Source organism: Equus asinus, chromosome 21 (genome assembly GCF_041296235.1).
Source record: "Equus asinus isolate D_3611 breed Donkey chromosome 21, EquAss-T2T_v2, whole genome shotgun sequence".
NCBI classification, from domain to species: domain Eukaryota; kingdom Metazoa; phylum Chordata; class Mammalia; order Perissodactyla; family Equidae; genus Equus; species Equus asinus.
The window spans coordinates 54,879,547-54,903,194 of NC_091810.1; the positions used below are offsets into that span (position 1 = coordinate 54,879,547).

The 23,648-nt window shown below is 50.0% G+C and overlaps 1 protein-coding gene across 2 annotated transcripts in view; it reads right to left on the bottom strand.

Annotated features, from left to right (window-relative positions):
* GASK1A (golgi associated kinase 1A) overlaps positions 1-19,818 on the bottom strand; it is a 57,927-nt gene extending 38,109 nt beyond the window's left edge. For both annotated transcript variants that reach the window (XM_044754570.2, XM_014860079.3), the window contains exon 1: positions 19,325-19,818. In XM_044754570.2, the coding sequence (XP_044610505.2) occupies positions 19,325-19,327 (3 nt within the window). In that variant the 5' untranslated portion in view covers positions 19,328-19,818. The remainder of the gene's footprint in view (positions 1-19,324) is intronic.
* Positions 19,819-23,648: the final 3,830 nt, after the last annotated feature.

A 23,648-nucleotide genomic window follows, 5' to 3' on the forward strand; every position in this document is an offset into this window, starting at 1 on the left:
AATATTTTTTATTTAACCAAATATATCCAAAATATTATCATTTCAACATATTATCAATATAAAAATATGAACGAGATATTTTACATTTTTTGTAATAAGTCTTTGAAATCCAATGTGTATTTCACACACACAGCCCATCTCGGTTGAGACTAGCCACACTTCAATACTCTGCGGCTGGTGGCTAGCGTACTGAATAGCACAGCTCTAAACGGAGGCACAGATCCTTGGAACCCCAGGAGCCCACAGGGTGTTTAAGAAATGCTGTATTGAAGGATAAACAGCACCAGATCACTTGAACCAGTCCAACTGGAAACACCAACACAAAGGCAAGCGTAAAAATTACAGTGCAGCCAAGTTCCAACCTACGGGAGAGTGAGATTCCAATACGGCTAATTAGGCAAAAAATGAAATCTCGATCAAAACTACTCTTGAAAATCCCTTAAGAAAGAAATTGATACACATCAGTTTTGCCTCCAACCTTGGAACAGACGCTGAGTCTTTTGTCTCAACAAACTAAACCCACAGAGTTGGGAAACTGCAGCAGCATACCCAGCCTCTGAGAGCATCAGTCTTGAGAAACACGCTGGACCATCTAACGAGGGATTCTGGAAGAGGAGGTTTGAATGCAGATCTGCCCAGCTCCACTCACACGGCAAGGAGACTAGCGACGATTAATACCAGATTTCTAAACAGCAAAGTTTCTATGTTGTGTAGTTTCTAGTAATAAGAAGAATCCAAAAAGAAAGGAGGCTGTGTGTGCCCCTAGAAAAGGAGGCCAGGGAGCTGCCTCACGAGCAGGAGGAAGCCTTGTGGAGACACAAGATCAGGTGGGAGAAAGGGAGGCTGAGGAGGGAGGCAGCAGCCGGATCCCTGGAGCCTGCAGGGTAGGAGAAGCGAGCCAGGGATCCAACTGGCAGGAAGCCTCCCCAGCCCTCATAAATGCTTTCTCCAAAGCAAGCTTGACTGCCCTCTCATGGGTCACATAAATTTTAAAAAGAATTGTTGCCCTAGAGGTCCCCAAGGCCACACTCTAATTATGCCCCCGAGGCCCACCTGTCCTCACCTTCATCCTTATCTTCCTCACCTCCTCTAATTTCTCATTCAGGCTCCTGGCAACATTAGGTGTTTCTGCAAGTCAGTAGCATGGCCCCCACCCCCAACCCCTTGAGGCTCAGTTCTCCTCTTTCAAAAGGGATAAAGTCAATCGCCATTTCCCCTCTCTGCAACTTTGTGCTCATGAATAAATAAGCAAGCACTGCGTCCTCATCACACACTTGCTAAGGGCTGCATGAGCCCGCTGAGCACAGACCACTATTTCAAAACAGCTGGCTCCTTTTCCTCTGTTCTGGCCTCCTGCCCTGGTCTGGCTGGGCCAAACCCATTTCAGGCTGGATGTGACCACATGCTGTTTGAATTAAGTTGCATCCAGGGTTAGAAGGAATGATCCCTTATCCTGGATTATGTATCACCAGGTTCCACCAAGAAGAGGAGCTAGAAGGGTTACGATCCTCTCCCCTGTGTCATGAAGTGGAATTTCTTATGGCACCTGACCCAGGGCAGGCTTTCTGGACTGGCCCGCAATGCCAGAGGCCCGGTTAGACAAAGTTCTACTGAGGCGAAGACCTGGTGCTGGGCGTTCCCAACACTGGGGCATCTGGGACACTGTATCTGGCGGACAGGGGAGGGGCAGAGGTGGAACGAGGAAGAAGAGCCAAGGAGAGAGCTCTCTTGACAGAAAATGTGGGCTGAACTCCATCTGCCTCCTGTGACAGGCATCTATGGGTACCTACCAGTGCACGGGTGTCTGAAAGAATGAAATTTCCCCTGTCTTCAAGAAAATGTAAAATTCAGTTCAGGAAATAGGTCAAGAGCAAGACCCCAAAGGTGAAACTAGCAAGTAAGAGAAATTAGTCTTCAGTGTCCTCCATGCCCCATCCTGTCCCCAAATACAACTAAAACTCAATTGTCATAAGCTCAGCCACTTGATGGATGATTACACAGTTAACCTCATGAAAGCAGCCCTCTGCAACAACTCGTGTAAGAAGGACAGTTTTTACAGATCAGTAACGTGCTTTTCCTGTTTCCTTTCCTGAGAACCTGTGCCTCACCTTATCCATCTACCTGGGAGTGTTACAGAAGAATGTTACAAAAGAGATGCAAAGAGTCAGACCAATGTTCACCCTCTGACATGCAAGATGGAATTATGCGGAAATACATGGACTTGTAGCCGTGGCTGCTGTCTTGAGAGAAGATATTCCAGATTCCTTCATTTGTGTTGTTTTAAGCCACCAAGTTCAAGGTAATTTGTTACAGCTGCAAGAGGAAACTAATACAGCCCCTACCACGGCTGTTGCAGAGATTGGCCTTGTGGCCTCCTTTAAGATGTCTTCCTACTACAGGAGTCCCTGAGCAGCAAGGGTTCCAAAAGGGCCATGTCTCGCATGCCTACCTCGAGAATCTGGGTGTCTGTGTCAGGGTGGGCAATAGGGGAAGGCAGCCACAGAAGACCCAATAGACAACCTCCCCCTGCACTCCAATCCAGGAGGAACAGCAGGAAAGTGATCTTAGGGCTAACAACTGGTCCAGGATAGAGGTTCCTGAGCAGCTTCACCAGGGGTTTGCTGGGTGTGGAGGGCACTGGCCCATGAAGAAGCACCAGTGTGCACCAGCTCGGCCCAGAACATGGAGTATATGTTGGCAAGGTGGCACGGTGATTTGAAAATGCAACACCAGGCACATTGCCTTCCAAACTGACTTCATTCCCAGGAACTTGAACCAAGTTCAAGAAGGGGGATGACTCTATTAAATTGAGGGAGGAGTTCAATCAGATTGTCACCCTGTGGATTGAAACCCATTAGTAGTATCTGGGTCACTATCAACATTTTTTTAAGGGAAGGGAAAGGAAGAAAAGAGAAAGAAAACATGAGTCATTGTACCTCATAAGGATAAGCATCATTTCACAAAACTTGTATTTCAGTTATACACACAGACACATACATACTGAGTCATAATGTAAAACATATTCCTAAGCATATTGGTAAAAGAAAGTTTTGAAAGTCAATGGGTTAAGTGATGTTGTGATAGTCAGAACCTGCGAAGAAACCAAAGAGGCTGTCCCAAACCTGTGCATCCTAAGAAAGCTGACACTGACTGGAAGGTCTCCCATCCAAATCTGGGTGTCACCAATAGCCACAGAGACCAAGTCAGTGCCAGTCATGACCAGAGAGGTGATAGCAGGTGAATTCGCACCAGCAAACCCTAGGTTAGCACAAAGGTCATGGGGAGAGGGTAGGGAACCAGTGGAAACAAAGAGCCATCAGGAGGAGGGCTCCCAGGGGCCATGCCCATCACCCAGGAGGCAGAGGGCAGAGACCAGCACTCAGCCCTTGCTGGAGGAAGACACCCAGGGCCGGTGTCCTAGCTCTTAATGTTTCTACAGTGGTAGAAATACTGGCACCGACCTCCTAGGATTGATGCAAGTGTTTAACGAGTTAATTTGTATAAAACTCATAAAGAAGTGGCAGGGACATAGCAACTGTTCGAAAGACAGTAGCTGCCATTATTATTAGCTCACTACGGGTGAACTACAACAAAGGACAAACTGGGCTGAGGAGCTGGCTACAGGTCCAATCCCTAGCCGCCATGCTCCAGTCATTACCTCCTTAGAGAGGCCCGGTTCTGAGCAGGCCCACCTCGCCGGCCCCGCACTCTCCCCACTCTCATCCCACCTCTTCTCCTTCAGCCTCTCTTCATTCTGGGTTGAGGTCCCCAGGATATTCCACAACAGCTGGTTCTTCATCCAACCAACTCTTGGGTGGAGACTCCTTACATTTTGAGTTCTTCCAGCTGTTCCTTCTACAGGAACAGTTTGTGAGTTCCTGTAGTTTGTGAGTTTGTGCTCACAGCCAGGATGCTCCCTACAGAGGAACAACGAGGCGTTGACCAGGCCCACTTGAAGGACTTCAGAAGTGGTCAACGACAACACAGCCGTTCAGCACAGATGCTCTGGAGTCAGACTGTCTGGGCTCAAATCCCAGCAACACCACCTACTTGCTGTGTGACCTTGGACAAGTGACTTACCCTCTTTGTTTTCTACTGGGCCTAACTGCCACTGCTACATCACCTACCCACTGGCCTTCAGACTTTCTTTTTGACAGCATACACTGGAATACGTTTGACATTGTGACCCAAGATATGTGTGTATAACTCAAATAAAAGTTTCACGAAATGATATTTACCCTTAAGAGGCACAACGACTCATCTTTTCTTTCTCTCTTGTCTTCTCTTCAGTTTTCTTCCCTTAAAAAGAGAACCTGGTAGAGACCCACCAATGTGGAATGTGCCTCAATTTCCCTACCTGTAAATTGAGGGAAACAGACACACCTGCCTACAGCAAGTGCTGTTTGTGCCCCGCCCACATCGCCTCCCACAGGCACCTCGGTCTCCTGGCCTGCACCCACATGCAAACAGTCCTGGGGGGCCCACTCAGTCCCTGCCCACAGGACCAGCCCCCAGGACAAATCTGCTCATCATGACCTTTCCCCAGTCCCCAAGCTATCTGACAAGCTTCAGGCTTCCTTTAGATGCAGGAGCCTGCCCGCTGGGAAGTTAACACCCAGCACCAGCCCTCCATCCATGACAGATAGGAATTGGTGGGGAAAGCCTCTATCTTCTTCACCCCTCAGGGAGGACAATTCTGAGGCGTGTTCTGCACAGTCCCCAGAAGTCCCCAGCAGGACTGAGCCCTCCTTGCCACAGTGGGAGCCTGCTCATCCACGCGCCCTGCATCAGCTGCCTTCCCCGTCTCACTCCCCCACCCACCGCTGCTGTCTGATGGTCACATCTTTCAAATAAACTACTTGCACTGGAATCCTTGTCTCAAGGTTGGCTTCTGGGGGAAGCCAACCTAAGACTCAACCTTATGGGGCAGTAATGCCAATTAAATAACCGTCAAATGCTTACAGTGATTCCAGATTCAAGGTAGATGCTCCACAAATGTCGGTTAGGAGGAGGAGGCGATGGAGGCAGAGGCGGAGGACGGTCCCTCCCTGCAGCGCCACAGGAGGTACAGCCCCTGCGGGGGGTGTGGGGTGGGGGAAAGGATCTGCACAGTGAGGGGCAGAGCTGCCTATGGATGAGAAGCCCACAGGAGGAATATTTGGGGGAAAATATTGTTTTCCAATCTGAAGATTCTCCCCATCTCTGGATCCCAGATCTCTCTGTCTCAGGAAAACAGCAGCCTGCACACTTCATACCTCCCACTTGAAAAATGGAACAGTCAGGCTAAGAGCAGAGAGCAGAGGGCAGAAGTGTGACCAGCAGGATGTGCTGAGGTCTGCCCGCGCTCGTACCAGCAATTTGATCCCAGACCCTCTCACTTATCCCTAGACACAATCACACACCTTCCTGTGACTCCTAAAGGGAGTTGCAGGTATCCCCCAAGGTGGGTTGCAGAGGGCGCAGCGTGGACAGGAAGGAAACTTCTGTGTCTCCTGCCCCAAGCAGGGCGCACTGGCTCATGAGGTTGCCCCTCAGCCTCACCGCAGAGGGCACAGTATTCCAGCCCAAGTTCCAAGCTCAGCTCTGACTCACTGCTCAGCACACGAAGGCAGCAGGGAAAGTGCACTTCTGCACGGGATCCTCAGCACGTGCAGCTGCCAAGTCTCTGCTCCTGGGACAGACGGACCTACTTGTCATCAGAAAGACAAACAGCCTCTCCAGGTTTGTGCACATTTTCCATGGAGGCCGCAAGTCCTCAGGTTCAGTGTGGATGGCCCAAAGCCCACAGGCAAAGGCTGAGCAAGGGACTGAGCACCCATATCCAATGAGTCCTGGGGGCCCCACTCAGTCCCTGACCACAGGATCAGCCCCCAGGACAAATCTGCTCTTCATGACCTTTCCCCAGTCCCCAAGCTATTTGACAAGCTTCATCGGTGGGCTCAAGGGGAGGCAGGCTTGCCTACCACCACCAGCCCATGAAGAGCACACGGGCTCAGAGCCACACTGCCTTGATGTTGAGTCCAGCTCCACTGTGTCCTTGCCGTGTGAACTTGGGCCTCAATTTGCGCATCTGTACAATGGTGATAAGAATACTACCTCTCCCGCGGGGTGGTCCACCCATTAGTTTATTGATCAGATATTCCTGAGTCAAGCACTGCTCCAGGAAGAAGAGATACATTGTGAACAATACAGACAAAAGTCACTCCCCTTATGATGGTAGCATTCCGGTGGGAGAAGAATGTGACTTGTCACTCATAAAAACAAAATCATTCCACTGGGTTCCAGGAGCATTGTATGAGCTGTTGTAGGTAAAGCATCCAAAACAGAGTCTGCCTATAGATAAGTTCAGTCAGTGTGAGTATTGTTCCTAGTCCTATGATCATAATTTTCCAGCAACACCCAGGGGATCACCTCCATGGTAGGGCTCCTGGACCTCCGTTGAGAAACATGCCCAATAGGTGGACGTGTGAGCCCTCTGCCTGCTCCCCAGGTGGGAGGGGGTTACCTGGTGTCCCTTATCTCCCTCTCCCTGTTGGCTGGTTGCTCTGCTCCAGTCTCTACATTGATTATACGTTGGGGCTTTTGCAAGCCCTGCTGGCCCCAGGAGCCCTCTCCGTATCCATGACTGAATTACCATGTTGTTCCAGCTCACAAGAGCACCCGTGTGGGAACACCACAGGCCAGATGGAATTTTAGAGACCCTGTCATTTGTTGGAATTATTGGCTGCCTTCATATTACTAGCCATACATTTTGCTCTCGGGCCTGGAGTGGGGTTGGGGCGGGGAGGGAGTGGGGATTGCTGCTGAAAAAATAAAGCAAGTTTCTCTCTGGGCCTTTCAGTTCCAGCCTTCCAGAGATTTCTACCCTATGACTGCTCAGAGGCCAGGACACAGCTCCAGAGAGGAGCAGGCAGTGGGTCTGTGTCCTCCAGACACACTTCTCCCTTCTTCTGACCAAACTCGTGCCAACAGGGGAGGATAAGCCAATTAGGGACACCTAGGGAAGAATCTACCACTCTCTTTGCCTAAATCCATCCCAGTCATAGCGGGTCACATGGACTTCTTCAGGATGAGGCCTAGAGGAAAGTTTGTAAACTGGGATCCACGGGCTGAATCTGGCCTGCAGGTGTGTTTTGTTTGGCTGAAATGTTCTAAATAAATTTTAGCCAATGTTTGAAACCACAATGTTTCACATAAAAATCCAGGTTTCCAGCTTCCCTTGAAAAAGGGGAAGTTTTAGCCACAGTTTGGGCCCATGTTCTCACATGGCTGGAGTAGAGTATGGCTCCCTTTCAATGACATGCTCCCTCCTGTTCACCACAGGCCCCACCACTCCCTACTGCCTCTCAACTCCTAGAAAGAAGGACAGTTGCCTTTGGAATCTTACTTGTTTTATTGTTTTGCATAGAACACAAACACTTCATTGACCACAGCTCAATAAAACTTGAGAAAACAAAACATAGAATGATTTCCTCTTCATTATACCCAGCCCAATTCTCTCACTTATGCCAGCGGCCTGGGCTCCATCAGCACTTCAGTTTATACTTCTCAGTGCAGAGCTGCGCTGTCCAAAATGAGAGTCGCTAACCACATGTGACTGTTTACATTTAAATTAATTAAAATTTAAAATTCCCGTTCCTGGTTGTATCAGCCTCATTTCAACTGCTCTAGCCCCCTGTGAGTAACGACCACCATGGTGGACAGCACAGAAAAGAACATTTCCATCATCTCAGAAAGTTCTGTTGGACAACTCTGGAGAGATTTAAATAAAGATGCGGGAGGCTAACACCCAGTGCAAACCCTTGTTGAGCACATCCTCTGCACCCACGCTGCCCTGGGCACTGCAGGGGTGCTGCGGCCTTCCAGGGTTCACCATCTAATGAGGGGGAAAGCCACAGCGAAGGACAAGAGACAATGGGAAATGCCCAGCGGTGTCACAGGGACCTTCTCAGAGTCAGAGAAAAGGAGCAGTCTCTGTTTTCACGATACAAAGAAAATGCTCTGGTTGTCCATCACGTGCCCTCTCGGCCCAGTGCCAGGCACTCTCATCAGAGGCTTCCGGAAACAAGACTCCCTCAGCCCCTCATGGAGATGCCACTTTGATGGCTGGGACTCAGCCCCACATGTTTTGGAGGCCCCGCAAGCGAAATATGTAAGGAGAGTCAAGTCAGGCTTCAGAGCTGGCCCTCCCTGTTGGAGCTTCTTCCCCCAGCAATGGCCTTCCCAATCCCCCCAAACTTGGCCCCAACACCCCCCACCACCTGTGTCCCCTGCCCTCATGCCCCCCAAGGTTGTCATCTCCCCAGGGCTCGCCAAATCCAGAACTAGCCCACTTCTAGGGCTTCCTGCTCCAGCCGCTGGCCCATCCATCTCCAGCGTCTAAACAACAGCTCCCAGGACAGAGCCTCAGGGCAATGCTCTACAAAAGAAACTCATTTCCAAGGATGTTTACTTTTAACAGAAAACTTCCAAAGCCTAGCTATCAAAATAAAAGGGCTACGTCTAAGTGTGAGAATTTTCAAGTTGATTGAGTGGAAAGAACATCACATTTGTGGTTGGAGAGCCCACTTGAAGTCCCTCATATTGATGAGCTGCGTGACTCGGCCATTACTCAGAATCACTGATCTCTAAATTGCTCTTTTTTATTGATCTCTAAAATGGGTCTACTAATTCCAGCCTTAACACTGGAAGGATTAAGGATTCGATGAGATAATAAAAAAATACAAAGGCTACACCCAGTGCAAATATATTTGTTATTATTATCAGGGGGAATTATCTTCCAACACCCAGCACAGTGTCTAGCACACACTAGAAGTTTGTTGAAGATAATTTTTTTTTTGAAGATTGGCACCTGAGCTAACAACTGTTACCAATCCTCTTTCCTTTTTTTTTTTTTCATTCTTCTCCCCAAAGCCCTCCAGTACTTAGTTGTATGTTCTAGTTGTGAGTGCCTCTGGTTGTGCTATGTGGGACACCACCTCAGCATGGCCTGATGAGCGGTGCCATGTCTGCGCCCGGGATCCCAATCAGTGAAACCCTGGGCCACCAAAGCAGAGTGCGTGAACTGAACCACTTGGCCACGGCGCCGGCCCCCGTGAAGATAATTTTTAATGACCCGGGAGTAGAAGCTGAGGAAAGACACTTTTAGGCAAAGGGGGCTTTTGGCCTGCCCCCAGATCAGATCACAGAGATGAATATCTACACAGAAGCAGAGGTTCTGAACCTGCCAAGACTACTCTGGCCGCCTGGTGAAGCCGTGGCTCCTTCTCAGGATGCCTTTTTTTAAATGGATAAAATAAAGGACATAGCATTACAAAGGCAACCAATTATACTGAAATACAGTTATCAAAATATTCTAAAAACTAAATTTGTGATATAATAACACATGTGCTTCTTTATTAACACATTAAATAACAAGATCTATCAGCAAATCTAATAACAAATGCGCTTCCAAAGCAGTGAGGAGTGAAGACTATATTTCAAAGTATCTGCTTCCACTCATGATAGAAGATATCTGTGATTCCTCTTGGTAACAAAGTCACAGGTCCTGCTAACACTACTGTGGTTAGTGGCTATATTCATTATTGAAGAAACACTGGATTTCAGTAGGAGACGAGTAAAAATAAAGATGTAACTTTTCTTCAACGAGGTTTAGGGCTCCCTGGGATTCTAGGCATGGACGCAGGTCAAGAACCCCTGAACTCGGTCCCCCTGCCCCCTCCATTTGATTCCATCTTTCTCTAGTTCACCACTGTAGACATGGATCCACATAGCTGGTATAAAGGCAGCCCCTTAATAGCAAATATTCCCCACTCCAGGACCCCTTCTGCATGGGAGCCAGGCTCCAAGGCTACCCCCCAACTCCTGCTCCCCTCCATGCACTGAAGGGTCCTGCTAACGCCCTAGAGGCACCCCCTTGCCGCCTCTCCAGTCCTGTCTGTGGTCTAGGCACCATGTAATCCCAGCTCCCGTTAACTAAGCACATACCACGTGCTGACGACTATTGTAGGAGGTGCTCTATGCTCATCATAGCATTGAACACACAACCCCGCAAGGGGGCAGTGTTATCTTCATGGGGAAACTGAGGCTGAGAGGAAAGCTTCACTGACTTTCCTGAGGTGGTGAGCAGGGCTTGAATTCAGCTCTGATTACAACTCATTCTCTGAACGCTTCATGCTTTAAAACCGTACCAAGTCAGGTATTGCGACAATTACCGTTTAAACCCATTCACCCTGGGCCACTGCCAGGGAGACGAGTGAGTGTGAACGAGGAGCCAGGAGCCTTGCCTGACTCGCAGCGAGGTGACTAAACAGGGTGGCATTGCTCAGTCAGCCATCTGCACCCCCTCCCCAAAGGGAAATGAGGGGATCTTAACTAGAGTTTCAAGAGGAGTGTTCTGAAAGAAAGCAATACAATAGCATCTTTGTAGTTGCAACAGGATCTCAAGAGCCGACAGAGCTGGGAGAAGTGGGGAGAGCTGGGGGAGGGAGTGAGACAGAACTCGGCGACTGACGGTAAGAGCTGACTCGGACTGGGGCCTGCAGGCAGCGGCCAGGTGTGTGGGGAGGCCGGGAGGGAGAGGTCCTGCTGTCCAGGAGGCCACCTCTGCCAGTGGCCAGTCCCTGTGCCGGGGTCCAGGTTCCTTGGGAGGTACACACTGAGCCTCTGTGTGGACAGACAACAGAGCCACTCTGTCCCAGAGAGAGAGGCCTGTGTGTCCTGCCCAGCCTCCTCTCAGCACATGGATGGACATCCAAATGGCCCATTCACTGGCCATTCCAGCCTCCAGCCCTTATACTGGCTGTAGCCGCCGCCTCCACCGGGCCCAGGCATCCCAGACAGCATGACCCAAAGCCCCCAGCCTGGCCTGGGCACAGCTAGAGCCTGGAATGCCTGTCCCCTTCCTCCCACATGGCTGGTTATCACTATCCTTGGGGCGGGAGTCCATTCATCTCCTTCGGGAAAAAGGACAAAGGGGGATATGGATCCCATAGTTTTTGAAATTATGACCCTCTGATATTGCAGGCTTGACTATATTTGGGTCTTCCTTCCCCACCTCAAACATAGCACCAAGCATTTAAAAGTACAAAACCAACTTTGTAAATCGTTGCCAGAAGGAGGAAGAAAGGCACAGCCTCTGTCCTCAGTTTACGGTCCAGATGGGAAGATGACTACAGACGACACTGCCCACCAAGTACTTAGTTAGATTGGAGAGATCACTGAGGGAGGTGTAAGGTGCTTGTGTGTGGTTATGAAGGGAATTTGGGATGAAGGAATAGATTCACAGGGATGATCTCCTTCCAGGAAATGTAAGAGACAGAAGGTCTTGAGAATTCCCTGGTGTCCCGGGCACTGGAAGTCACCTGGTAGCTCTGGTGCTAAGCCAGTCTAGACAGAGGCAAGGCCGGCTGCTGGAGGGCTGAGTTTGTTCTGCTGATGATGCTCCCCCAGCAGGAGCACAGGGGTGACACCTGAGCACGTGTAGCACAGAGAGGCAGTGACAGTCAACCCTCACTAGCCAGGCCAGTGGAAAACATCACTGGTCTGCCGGAGGGTGACGGACTGCTGAAACTCAGCCCAGGACACCGTGCCCAGTGCAGCCCCGGGGCCCAGAGCCCCCCAGTGGCATGCTCACAGGCTGCGAGGAGCACCTGCCTGCTCCAGCACGGCTGCCCGAGAGGTGAGAGGACCTCCCCCAGGTCGGTCCTTTTTGTCTCTGAGCCTCAGTCTCCTCATCCTGCATCCAGACATCTCTGGCTCTGCTCTTCTTTTTTTCCTCTCCCTTTCTTCTAGCCATATCCCCTCTGCTGTCTTTGATCAGTTTTTTGGCTGATGGTGTTTCTGGAAAAATCTCTACCTCACTTGGCTCCTAAACATGGAACCATGAACCTGCTGCCCGAGCCAAGATGGAAGGATTTTAATTCTCCAGATGGTTCTGGAATAGGCTGTTTGATCACTGCAAGCAAGCACCCTCAAAAGCCAAACAAACTGCCCACAAGTAAACAGCATATGACACAGCCCCTTCCTGTGGCCACTTAGCAGAAACCTGAGTCCAAGTCCATGGCAGGCAAGGAAGGTGGGCTAGGAGAGACGGAGCAGCCGCAGCCCCTGCCCACCCTCCAGCAGGGCCCACCCTCAGGGGGGGTCTGGGGGCCAGAAGGAAGGGAATCCGTGTGGTTGCAGTGGCTGGCAGAGGGCACCAGAGACTGCAGGCGAGGCAGCTAAGGTGACATAAATAACGCTGTACTCATTCATTACTGCAATTATCTCCATCCTATTTTCATGATTACAATGGCAAAACCAATTTGGAAGGTTAAGGGAGAAATTTCCAACACTTCACCCTGGCTCTTAAAAATATAACATAGGGGGCTGGCCCCCTGGCATAGTGGTTAAAGTTCCACGTGCTCCACTTTGGTGGCCCGGGATCGTGGGTTTGGATGCCGGGCGTGGACCTACTCCACTCATCAGCCATGCTGTGGTGGCATCCCACATACAAAGTGGAGGAATATTGATGCGGATGTTAGCTCAGGGTTAATCTTCCTCAAGCAAAAAAAAAAAGAATATAAGATAATAATCTAGTTTATGGAATTAAAATGATTATAATTTTTAAATAAGTGACTTCTATATCAAGATCATTTCTAAGTGTGACTAGTTAAAGGACACCATAAGATAAATAAAAATGAAGATAAAGAGAGAGGAGGAAGGCAGACAGAGGCGTGTATTCCCAGACGCCTGAACAAGAAACTGAAGTCACTCTTGTCCTGCCCTCAGGCTCCATCTGAGGTCACCATGGACTGGAGGTTTTCCTGCCCAAATATATCCCTTCCACTGCTCCCTCTGGCCGGCCGCAGGGCCCATTCCTGCATCCTGCGCACGGGGACTGCAATCATCCCAGACGCTCCCACTCCAATCCACTCCCTGCCGTCTCCCCTCCCTCCAAGCTTCTCCTAAAGCACAAACACGATCCCACCTCTCCAAGCTCAAAAGCCCTTCCACTGCGCCTCCACCCTCAGGATTACAACACACATCCCCAGCTGCGCGGGGAGACCACTCACGTCCAACAGCCAGGCCGCCTCCAGCCCCATTTCCAGGAGGTTCCCCTCAACCCCCTCCCAGCCAACTTGTGACAGCTCACTTTTGCTTCCAGGGCTTTGCACATGCTGTTCCTTCCACCAGACTGCCTCTCCCTCTTCTTGTTATATTATATTTTTAATCTACATACAGTAAAACTAAAATTTCTGTGTCCAGTTCTACGGGTTTTAGCACATGTATAGAAGCACCACCACAGCCAGACAACAGCTCCATCGCTCCAAACCTTCCTCATATCTCCCTTTTGCAGCCACAGACTCTCCATCCCTCACCCCTGGCAACCATTGTCCGTTCTCTATCTCTGCGGTTTCACCTTTTCCAGGGCGTCATATAAATGGAATGGCGCAGAACATAACCTTCTGAGACTGATTTCTTCCCCGCTGCATAATGCCTTTGAGATCCACCCCTGTTGTTGCGTGTACCCATGGTTTGTTCTCCTTGCTGCTGGGTCCATGGTATGGCTGGAGCAGTTTGTTTATCCAATCTACAGTTGAGGGACATTTGGGCTGTTTCCGGTTTGGGGCAATTATGAATAAAGCTTTGGATATAACATTATATTTATAAACACATCTATATATAAACATTTGGATCCAAGTTTTCGTTAGACATATGTTTTCACTCCTCTTGGGTAAACGCATAGGAATAGATTGCTGGATTCCATGGTAAGTGTATGTTTAACTTTATAAGAAAGTGGCACCCCAGTTTCCAGTGTGGCTGCCTCGCTGTGCATTTCCACCTTTAGCCTAGGAGCGTCCCAGCTGCTCTGCACCCTCGCCAGCTCTTGATACTGTCAAGGTGTTTTGTTTTTTAGCTCTTCTAATAGATATGTAGTGGCTTCTCTTTTCTTCACTTGACAAAATCCTGTCGTGGAGCCTCCCCCAAGGCCCCTCACTCCTCAGGCTGGGGGGCATCCGGCGTGAGCAGCCCCTTTCTCTGCAGCCTCATCAGCGCATTCAGATCACAGGACAGAAACATTTCTTTGTGATTCCCTCTCCCGTGAGCCCACCACCTGCTCTGCCCCACACACACACCCACAGGCGCACAACACAGGCAGCGTCACCAGACAGCCTACACCCCAGGGGAAGGGTCTGTGTTATTAGTTGTCAGTCTTCTGTCTTAGCACAACGTCTGGCTTAAAGCAGGTATTTTCTGAATGAATGAATGAACAAATGAATGGATGGATGAATGAATGAATAGCAAGGCAGCAGGAAGAGAGAGGGAGCACTAAGACACACTCATTCATAGATTGTGAATTCCCCTTTCATGCCTTTTAGGTGTGCCACTCAAGAATTCCAGAGCCCCAGGAGTAAACTCAGGCCCTGCCCAGAGGAGACATGCATTCGTTCAGAAGGAGTCAGGGCCTGGAGACCAGCGTGAGGCCCCTACTGTCCCCTCGCCCTCCACAGCCTTCTCTCCTTCCCTTTCACTCTTACCCCTTCACCCCTGAACCTACCAGCTGCCATCGTAAAGCACTTTCCAGCTTCCACTCAGCAGTTTTGGAACCCTAGGCCGGGTCCTTGGGAATATGGCCAGACCACAGACCCCAGGCCACAGGCCAGTTCTAAGAATATGTGTCTGTGTCTGTGTGTTGGTAGGGGGTCGAGGGGGACAGAGAAGGGTAGCCTGGGGATCACCCACAAACCATTGCTCCATCCTCACTCTCAAATCAGGCGGTCCTTCAGACACAGGCTCATGTAGGCACATCCAGACGATCCAGGGATTACACCCCAAACACCCCCGAAGGAAACACTTTGGCAGTCAGATCAGAAAACGACTCAAGCGAAGACAGCCCGGTTGCTCATAGCACCCGGGCCTCAAGGAAACCTGAGGTGCTCTGTTTCTACATTGGTACCCTGGGTAGCAAGGGAGGGCTGGGACTCCCAGGCCTCTTCCCAGGGAGTTGTAAGCATCTTCGAGGCCCATCTTAAGCACATTTCTCTCACCGATCCCTGAAACTGCTAAGGAACTCATTTGTTTGTGAGGCCTATTCCCCCCCCACTCCCAACCTACCGTTCTTTGAACCAGCCCCTGCCTGGTCTGGTTGGGACCAGTAGATTGTTTAAAGCCCTATGCTTTCCCGGCCAGCCCTGTGCAGAGCCTGGCTCATGTACGCAGCAGGAGCTGCAGGTCAAGGGAGCGCCCACAAGAGAGAGGGTATCAAATTCCTCGCAGCCTCCAAAGACTGGATGTCATGGTTCCCAGTTCTGATTCCAAAACCAGTTTAACCTCTTCTCCAGCCAAGCCTGAGAACCTGCGGGACTCACTCAGACCTCAAGCAGCAGCATCCACTGGGCACTCCGCACTAGACACTCAGGGGCCTACAGCTGAGTGGGGGCTGGCTTCTCCTCCAGCCCTCACTCAGCAAGGAGGCGCAGGGCACACAGACGGGGCAAACATCCCCCGCAGGCTGGGTATTTCCTGCCTGGTGAGAAGAGAGATTTAAAGGAGCAAGAAGACTGTTTTAGGATAGAAGCTGCCTACACTCAGTCCACACTTGGAGAGGAGTCCCAGGGGCACTGAAATGCATCAGCGACTTCCTTACCGTTTGTTTCAGGTCCTGACAAAAAGAAAATCTATTTTTGTGGGTCCTCTATAAAATGCCCATTCTTATAGCACCTTTGGGGCACCAAGCGTGTTCCCCTTCATGATTCCATTTGCCTCTCATAAGAACCCATATAACTGCCCCATTTTACAGAAGAGGGGCCTGTGGGCCAGAGTACTGGAGTGTTTACTCAATTACACAGCAGGCGAGTCTGGCACAAACCTCTTTCTGATTCCAAACCCTGTGCCTTTTCTCCACCACTCCAAACTGCACCAAATGCCTCAAGAATATGAAGAGGCCACAGTGTCTGATGGGACCTGCGTGGGCAAGAGGGACAGAGGACTAGGAGACCTGAGCTCTAGCCCAGCTCTAAGTGACCCTGGGAAAATCACATCCCTTCTCTGGCCTCAGCTCCTGCACCTGAAGATTCCCCCTCCGCGAGTCTTAACCAGGGACGGTAGCTCTTGGTTCTTCCGAGGAGAACTGAGCCATGTGGGGGCTCTCCTGGGACCCCCGACCCTACACGGCCCCCTACCTGATGACATGCCCACAGCACAGAGTAAAGACAGACAAGAGGAAACTCCCCCCACCCACGCTCTGTGCCCTCGGGGGTGGCTGTAGTGCAATCTTCGCTGAAGAGGCCGAAGCAATTTGTTCCTGCGAGCTTGTCTGATTCCACTTAGCCAGGCACTCAGATCCCCATTTCCATGGATAATCGGAGCTGCCCATGTGCCAATGAAAACAGTCCCAAAGTGGAAAGGACCTGAAGTCCACAGGCACGGAGATGATTATCAAAATCCTGGTACGGAGTATTAAAAGTATAGTTATGCAGTTTTTTTAGCATGGAAACATGCTTTGATAAAAAGTGAAGTACAACAAATCAGACTACAAAACTGCATATTTGGTGGACTCTCAACTATTTAAAACAACAGGCAAAGAGAGTAGGAAATACACCAAAACGGCAACTGTGGTCACCCGTAGAAGTGGGCAGTATGGCTGTCATACATATATTATATATTGATAAATACATATATATTTAACCCCCAAGAATCAGGAAGAAAACTTTTTTTTAAGTTGGCAGTAATAGTCTTAACTTCTTCTATCAATATTTTTCATCCAAGTTCAGAGTCTTTGGCTTACGTCAAGTCTCCCACCATTATTGGAAGGAAAGGTGCCCAAAGTTCCAATCTTGGCTTTGGAAATGCACACAGCAAGCCCCAGCAGAAACCCACATCCCCTTCAGGATGATCCAAAATGCCCTCACGGGTCCTGCAGCTCAGTGTTTACTTTTGCAAAAAGACATTTAAGGATTCCAGGCTTTTCACTTTACATTTCTAACCCATGCTTTCCTATCTTATGTACCCTGGATCAGTAACAGGATGGTGTTAAAGAATTATTGGATAACGGATTCCATACTCAAACAAGCTGGAGAAGTCCACATCTCAGTTTTAATGAATTAAAAGAGGGTTTTCTATAGAAGGATCCTGCAGGAGGGGCGTATCACATGTATCATCTCCCAGATGAAGTCCACCAACGCCTTCTATTTAGGACTGTCTCCAGGAGTGAACTTCTGCAGACGCAGGCACGCCTGGGTGAGCGCAGCTCCTGTTCCCTTCTAGCCCTGCGGTGTTCAGTCCTGGGTGCACACTGGGATCACACAGGGAGGCTTAAAAAAAATCCCTTGTTTGGGTTCCACCCTGGATTTGGTCTGGGAGCAGTCAGACCCGGGGCTCAGAACCACTTCTTCCTCACACGCTCTTGGTTGTCCATGCCAAGAAGAGGTCAACACCAGGGTTGGGGTCCAACCTCAGAATGATTCACACATCATCCATTTTGGGAGCTAAAGGACACCTTGGAGAACATCTAGTTCAATCTCTATTTTACAGAAGAGGAAACTATGGCTTCCCAAAGGATTCCTGCGTCCCTTACCCCTCCTACGCTGGTCCCAGCCAGTGCCAGGCTGCCCCTTGGGCCCCCAGGCCTCTGGACCACAGGACCCTTCATTCAGAGGGAGAAACAAAGGAAACTTTCAGATCTCCAAGGCCATTTTGCTGTCAGGGGTCACCCATTGGGCCCCTCTCTCTGGCAAGTAGACCCTGACACAGTGAGACCCTGACTCAAGTCCTTTTCCAAACACAACCCCAGAACTGAAGATGAGAAGCCAGGGAACTGCTGGCTCACAGGAACAGGAAGCCCGTGCTGGCAGTGGAGCAAACATATCATCGTGCCCTTCTGCTGCCAGCGCAGAAGCCAGATGCCTTCTCTCTCCGTGCACTCTGCCTCCACTGCAGAAGGCCTGAGAGGCTCTGCCACGGGCGCCTCGAAAGCCAGCAGACTCCTGCACAGTGGTGATGGCCCTCCGAGCGGATGGCCTGGGGCCCCTACTTTCTCTTGGCCCCCGAACAGGGAATTTTCTAGTAAAAATCTCCACACTTTTGAGTTTCACTTCCTATACCTCCGATCAATCTCCTTTTCCAGCCTTAAGATTCCATTATTTCTTTTACTTTAGCAGCTTTGAGAAAAAACCTAGGAGGATTGGGGAGCGAGTGCTATGTGGAGGGAAAATGAAACACACACACGCACACAGCCTCATAGGTACCAGTCCCTCAGCCCCGAGCTCCTGTTGAACAGCCCTCAGCCTCTGCCTCTCCCCGGAGGCTGCCAGAACACCCTCGCACACAGGGAACACTTCTCCCAGGGACCCTCTATCTTAAAGGAGAATCTCTAGGTGCCCTTCTAAACTCCAGGCCCACAGCTAAATTCCCTGAGAAGTTTCTCCAATGAGCTCCAGTCAGCCCTCTGTGAGCTTGAGGGGGGGTGTCGGGGGAGCGTCCATAGAAGCAAACAGGAGAGGCCCTGTGGGTTCCTTCACAGTTCAAACTCATCCTAGTGGCTGACACTCGCCAGGGGAGGACAGCGAACTGCAGAAGTGGATGGAGGTGGGGGCTACAGGTAGCTACTACCTGGAAGCGGAGCTCAGCAGCAGCCAGTCCCAGGGGAATCCCCTTTCCTGAGGTCACATGTGCGTTAGCTAACCTGCCTGGATGCTATGGTCAAAGGGTCTATCTTTTCTGCTTGTTGGTGTCCTTGAGCTTTACCAATGGAAAAGGGCAATGTTCACTAGGTCCCCGGTTTCATGAATGACACCCCAGGCTGACCAGTGTTCCCACACCTGCCCTGAGGTCCCAGGAGGTGGAGGGAGGTGGGGCGCTGAGAACCTCACCAAGGCCATCTTAATTCTATGGTAATAAATATAAGGCACTACTTTTTAATTTTAAACATAGCTAAGCTATAGAAGATAATACAAAAGTCACATGCATTTTTCAGAGGAATAAAGAGACCTCAAGGGCGTCTCACCCATCAGAGGCTCCCTTGGGTGCCCCACGGAATCCTCTCCTTTCCCTGCCCTGCGGAATGGATGTTTGTGCCGTGCGGCGACTGGGTTACGGTTCAGCCAGGGTGTTGCGGGTCCTTAATGAAAGCCCCGTTAGTCCGGTCCTCCTCGCCAAGGGGAGCAGCAAAGCCGACTGCCCGCATCTTAGGTGCAGAAATGAAAGCCGCCGCCGCCCCCACGCACCCTTTGGGGAACAATTCCTCCCCGGGAGACCGCACAGGCTCCGCGCGCTCAGGGCGGGTGCGCGCTGCCCGCCGCCACCTGTCTGGGTGCCTAGCCCACCCGCCCGCGATTCCTACCATGTCTCTGGCGGTGACTGGACCAGCTCCTCGGCGTGCTCAACCAGCTCGCCAGCTCATCCTGCCTTCCCCGGGCCGCCCCTGGCGCCGTGGCTCTCCAGGCTTCCCTGGGCGCGAGTTTCCCGGACTGAAAGTCCACAGCTTCCCAACGGCCAAGTGGCCCCACGACGACTCCAGGGCGTGAGAGGCGCGCCGGGATGCTCTGCGGGTGGGGCTGTTAGAGGAGGTCTGGGCGAATGCACGCGGGATCTGCGGGTCTGCGCGGATCTGCAGTCCTGCGGGAGTCCTCCGCAGCCGCGAGGCTCGGCGATCAGCTAGGGACTTTGCAAACTCTGCAAAAGTCCCTGCCGCGCGTCCCGGCCCACCCTCCCCACTTCCCCGAAAGAGCGGGAGGGGAGAGCTCCTTTCACAATAAAAGCCCTGCCCCGGGCTCAGGCAGCTGCAGCCGCCTGGAGCAGCGGCCCAGGTGCTAGGAAGAAACTGTCCCGCTCGGCGGGTCACGAGCCGCGGCAGGGCGGCGAGGGGCGCCGCGCAGAGCCTGAGCGCTTCGCCCCGACCTCGCCTCCAAGGTGTGCGGGCGCTCTGTGAGCTCGCGGCGATCCGGGAGGGACGTGCTGAGGGTCTCCAAAACCTCGCTCTCCCCTGCAAAGCCTCTAAAAGACAAGGGTTTTTTTGCTCGCACCTCCTACCGTTGTTTGGGCTCAATCCCCAAAGGAAGTTTAGAAGGAAATATGGAAGGAGAATCCCTTGACCACTTAAGGTCACTAAAAATGGGCAGTTTCTCTCCTTGAGAACTAATCAGTGTTTAAAATCTCTGGAGTAAGTGATTGATACTGACCCATCTGCTATGGATGCATAGACAGTGCCTTGTGTCCCATGGGCCACCTACGGTCGGGGCAGGACCTAAGGGTCTGCCTGCTCCTTGTTGGAGAGAGGACGGGGCTTGAAGTCCATCGCCCTGGAATTGGGGGCTGGCCCCTTTGTTAACAGCTGAGTGGCCTTCAGCCTGTGCCTGGACCTCTTTGAGACCTGTGTCACTAAGTGGCCCAATGTTTGGATCTCTGGATTCTTAAGAGCCTGTAGGCAAGAAGGAGGAGGTGGGGCAGAGTCAGCAGTGGGGTGCCCTGAGAAAGTCTGGGAATGAAGCTGAAATATTACCTTCCAAGACTGAAACTAACAAAAATCATTATTAGATGCACGGAAACTGGCAACTTGCCAGGAATCCCTTGCTGCGAAATGCTTTGGGGTTGTCACTGATGACAGTGCTTCTTAAGGGGAGCAAAGACGCAAAGAGTCTCCTTAAACTGTGTGTGTGTGTGTGTGTGTGTGTGTGTGTGTGTTTGGGGGTGGGAGACAGATCCAAGGGAATGTATTCATTTCATCATCACAAACAATCCTAAGGGAGAAAATTTATTATCATCATTTTACAAATGAGGAAACTGAGGATTAGGGAGTTGAAGTGACTTTCCTGAGGCCAGATAGTAAGTAGTTTAGCAAACCAAAGTCCATGTGCCAGAGCACGAGAGGAAAAGGAAGAAAATGATGAGCCAGACACGAGAGGCGGGATGCAGTGCTGAAAACTGCAGTTTGTCTGTGCATCGGGAGGACCAGGAGGACGAAAGATCTGAGCGCTAGATCAAGAATGGTGAGGGCAGAGGGGTGGGACAGCACAAAGTGTTCAGTGTTTTGTCCAGATGTCAGGGGAGACAATGTGGTCTTTCAAGTCTCCGCTTCTGACTACGACCCACATAAGCTGTACATTCTATGTTGTAACCCCTTACGCAAATATATGTGTATAAATGTGACCAAAACAAAGTTTTATAAAATGTTATTACTGTGGTGCACTGTGACATTTTCTATTCTATTCCATTTTAATTATTTTTAATGGCGGTCTCAAATCAGTAACTTTATTTCACTGATATCTACTAATGAGTGCAGTTTGAAAAATACTGTACCAGAGAGTGGAACAGAGATTTTTTTTAGATTAATGTTTGCAAAGAGTTTTTTGTGTTCTGTTATATGCAAAAAGAATTTAAAGGGCAGGGATTCTGTTGGTTAAGTTTGAGAACACTGAGCACAGTTATACAGATTTTTATTTTTGCAGTAGGACTTGTCAGAGCCTATCATGCTAATATGCACTGAGGTTTTTTGAGACAGGAGGAGAGCCCCCAGTTTTTCCCAGGTTTACTGAATGCAGAACTCTTTTTCAGAGGAATCAGCTGAGGACTCATGGGACACACTTGGGAAAATCTGCTCCAGGACCTGGCCCAGCCAAGTGCCGTGTCATACAAGAACAGGAGGCTACAGTCTGAAGCTAGACTCCCAAGCTCAGCAGCATTTTGTTCACCTAATACTCTGCTCAGCTAAGGAGGTGCCCACATGGGGGGTGTAGGAACTCCGTTGTAAACAAACAACTGCCACTTTTACAACCCAGACGGAGTGCAAGCAGTCAGTACTCCAGGAATGACCGCAGCTGGGTAAGCAGATGGAATTGAGTTCTGGACTGCCGAGCTGAGGATGCACCCAGGATCTGCAGTGACTCCACCTGCCCCTCACAAGATCCTGCCTGGGAAAATCAGCTTCTCTTTCTCTACTGACTCCTAGTTGACAGTGATTCCTTCAAGCTCTGAAATACTGTAATTCAGACCACTGGTCCATATTATCTTAGATGTGACAGTTTACTTCCCTGACTGTGGCTGTGAGTCTGTGACTCAGTATGTCTACAATGCTGACAATCTTTGACATGCTCTTTTTTGTTCCCTGTCCCCCTGCTTCTTCACTCTCCATGCATTCATCCGGGGAATATTTGCCATGCACCCTGTGTTTGGTCTTAATGTCAAGAATGAGTTAGTGGTACCACCACGTTAGAAAGTTGTTTGGCTATCTACTAAAGCTAAATGTATACATGCCCTGTGACCCAGAAAATCCTAGACCTGTGCCCAACAGAAATGCCTATGCATGTGCACCAAAAGCCATGTACAAGAAAGTTCATGGTGGCATTATTCGCAGGGGTCCCAAACTGGAAACAACCAAAATCTCCGTCAACAGCAGAAACAATAAGTAAATTGTGGTATATTCACACAATGGAGTGTTTTACAGCAATGGGAATTCATGAACTACAACAACACTCAAACACTGTGGAGGGAAAGAAGCCAGCCGCAAAAATCGGCCTACGTCTGATTCCGTTTACGTGAAGGACAGAGACAGGCAAGGCCAATTTCTGCGGATAGAAGTCAGGTGAGTGGTTACCAGGGGTCAAGGTTATGACTGGGAAGGAGATGTGAGGGGGCCTTTTGTGGTGCTCCTAATATTTTGTTTCTTAGTCTGGCTACTGATTTCAGTACCAATTACACATGAAAATTCATCGAGCTGTAATACTTACGATGTGTGCACCTTTGTGTGTGTATGTTAAACTTCAATAAAAAGCTGCTTGAAACAAAAATTAACACATACTGTCTCTAGCCTCAAAGAACTCAATCTATATCAGCAGGCTCCAAACTTTTTTGATTATTCATCTCAGCAGCAATAAATTTTCGAGTATATCCTCCAATATATGCATCACATATTTACAAGTTATTCAGGCGTTATCTACCTATTATAAAACATACAACAACAAAACAGAATTTGAAGGGGTGAGATTAACATGGCAGAGGGAGAATTTGCAGTATTTCGTTTCCACACCGTGGGAGAGCCCCATATACAATGTTTGGGCCGCTCACCTCTCATTCTGAAACCAGGGCCCAGTCTGATGGGTGAGATCACCAGGGAACACATCCGTGCAATAAAAAGCCAATAGCAGAAGATACAGAAGCTGCAAAGAAGCAGACCTCTACCTTCTTCTCCCCCGCCTCAGGTGGACTTCCTAGGCCTAAGGCCTGTGCTTGGGGACCGTGCTTTCCTCCAGAGCTGCTGGGAGTACAGGCAGCCCCTGTTACCTTGAGGCTGAGCCATGAATCAGACTCAGCCCTGTGGGCTTTGAACACTTGATGAGAGTGAAAAAAAAGTATCATTTTAAAGTTTTGAGCCAAACTTGGTTTTGCAAGAGATGAAGGTTTATACCTTTGTGTCTATGTATTCTTTTCTTCTAGAAGAACAGGAACTCCTTTAAACTCCACCCCCTTCAAACACACACACACACACACACACACACACACACACACCAATGGAAGCTCTTAGTTATGCGGAGCTCTCTGCTGAAATGGAGATTTTGTAAAGCTGTATTTCTAAGGAGCTGAATAATGGTAGTCACTAGAATGGTTCACCAACATCTAGCTCCCCCTCTCTGAGACAGTGGTTAGGATATACACCTTCAATTTGAAGTTAG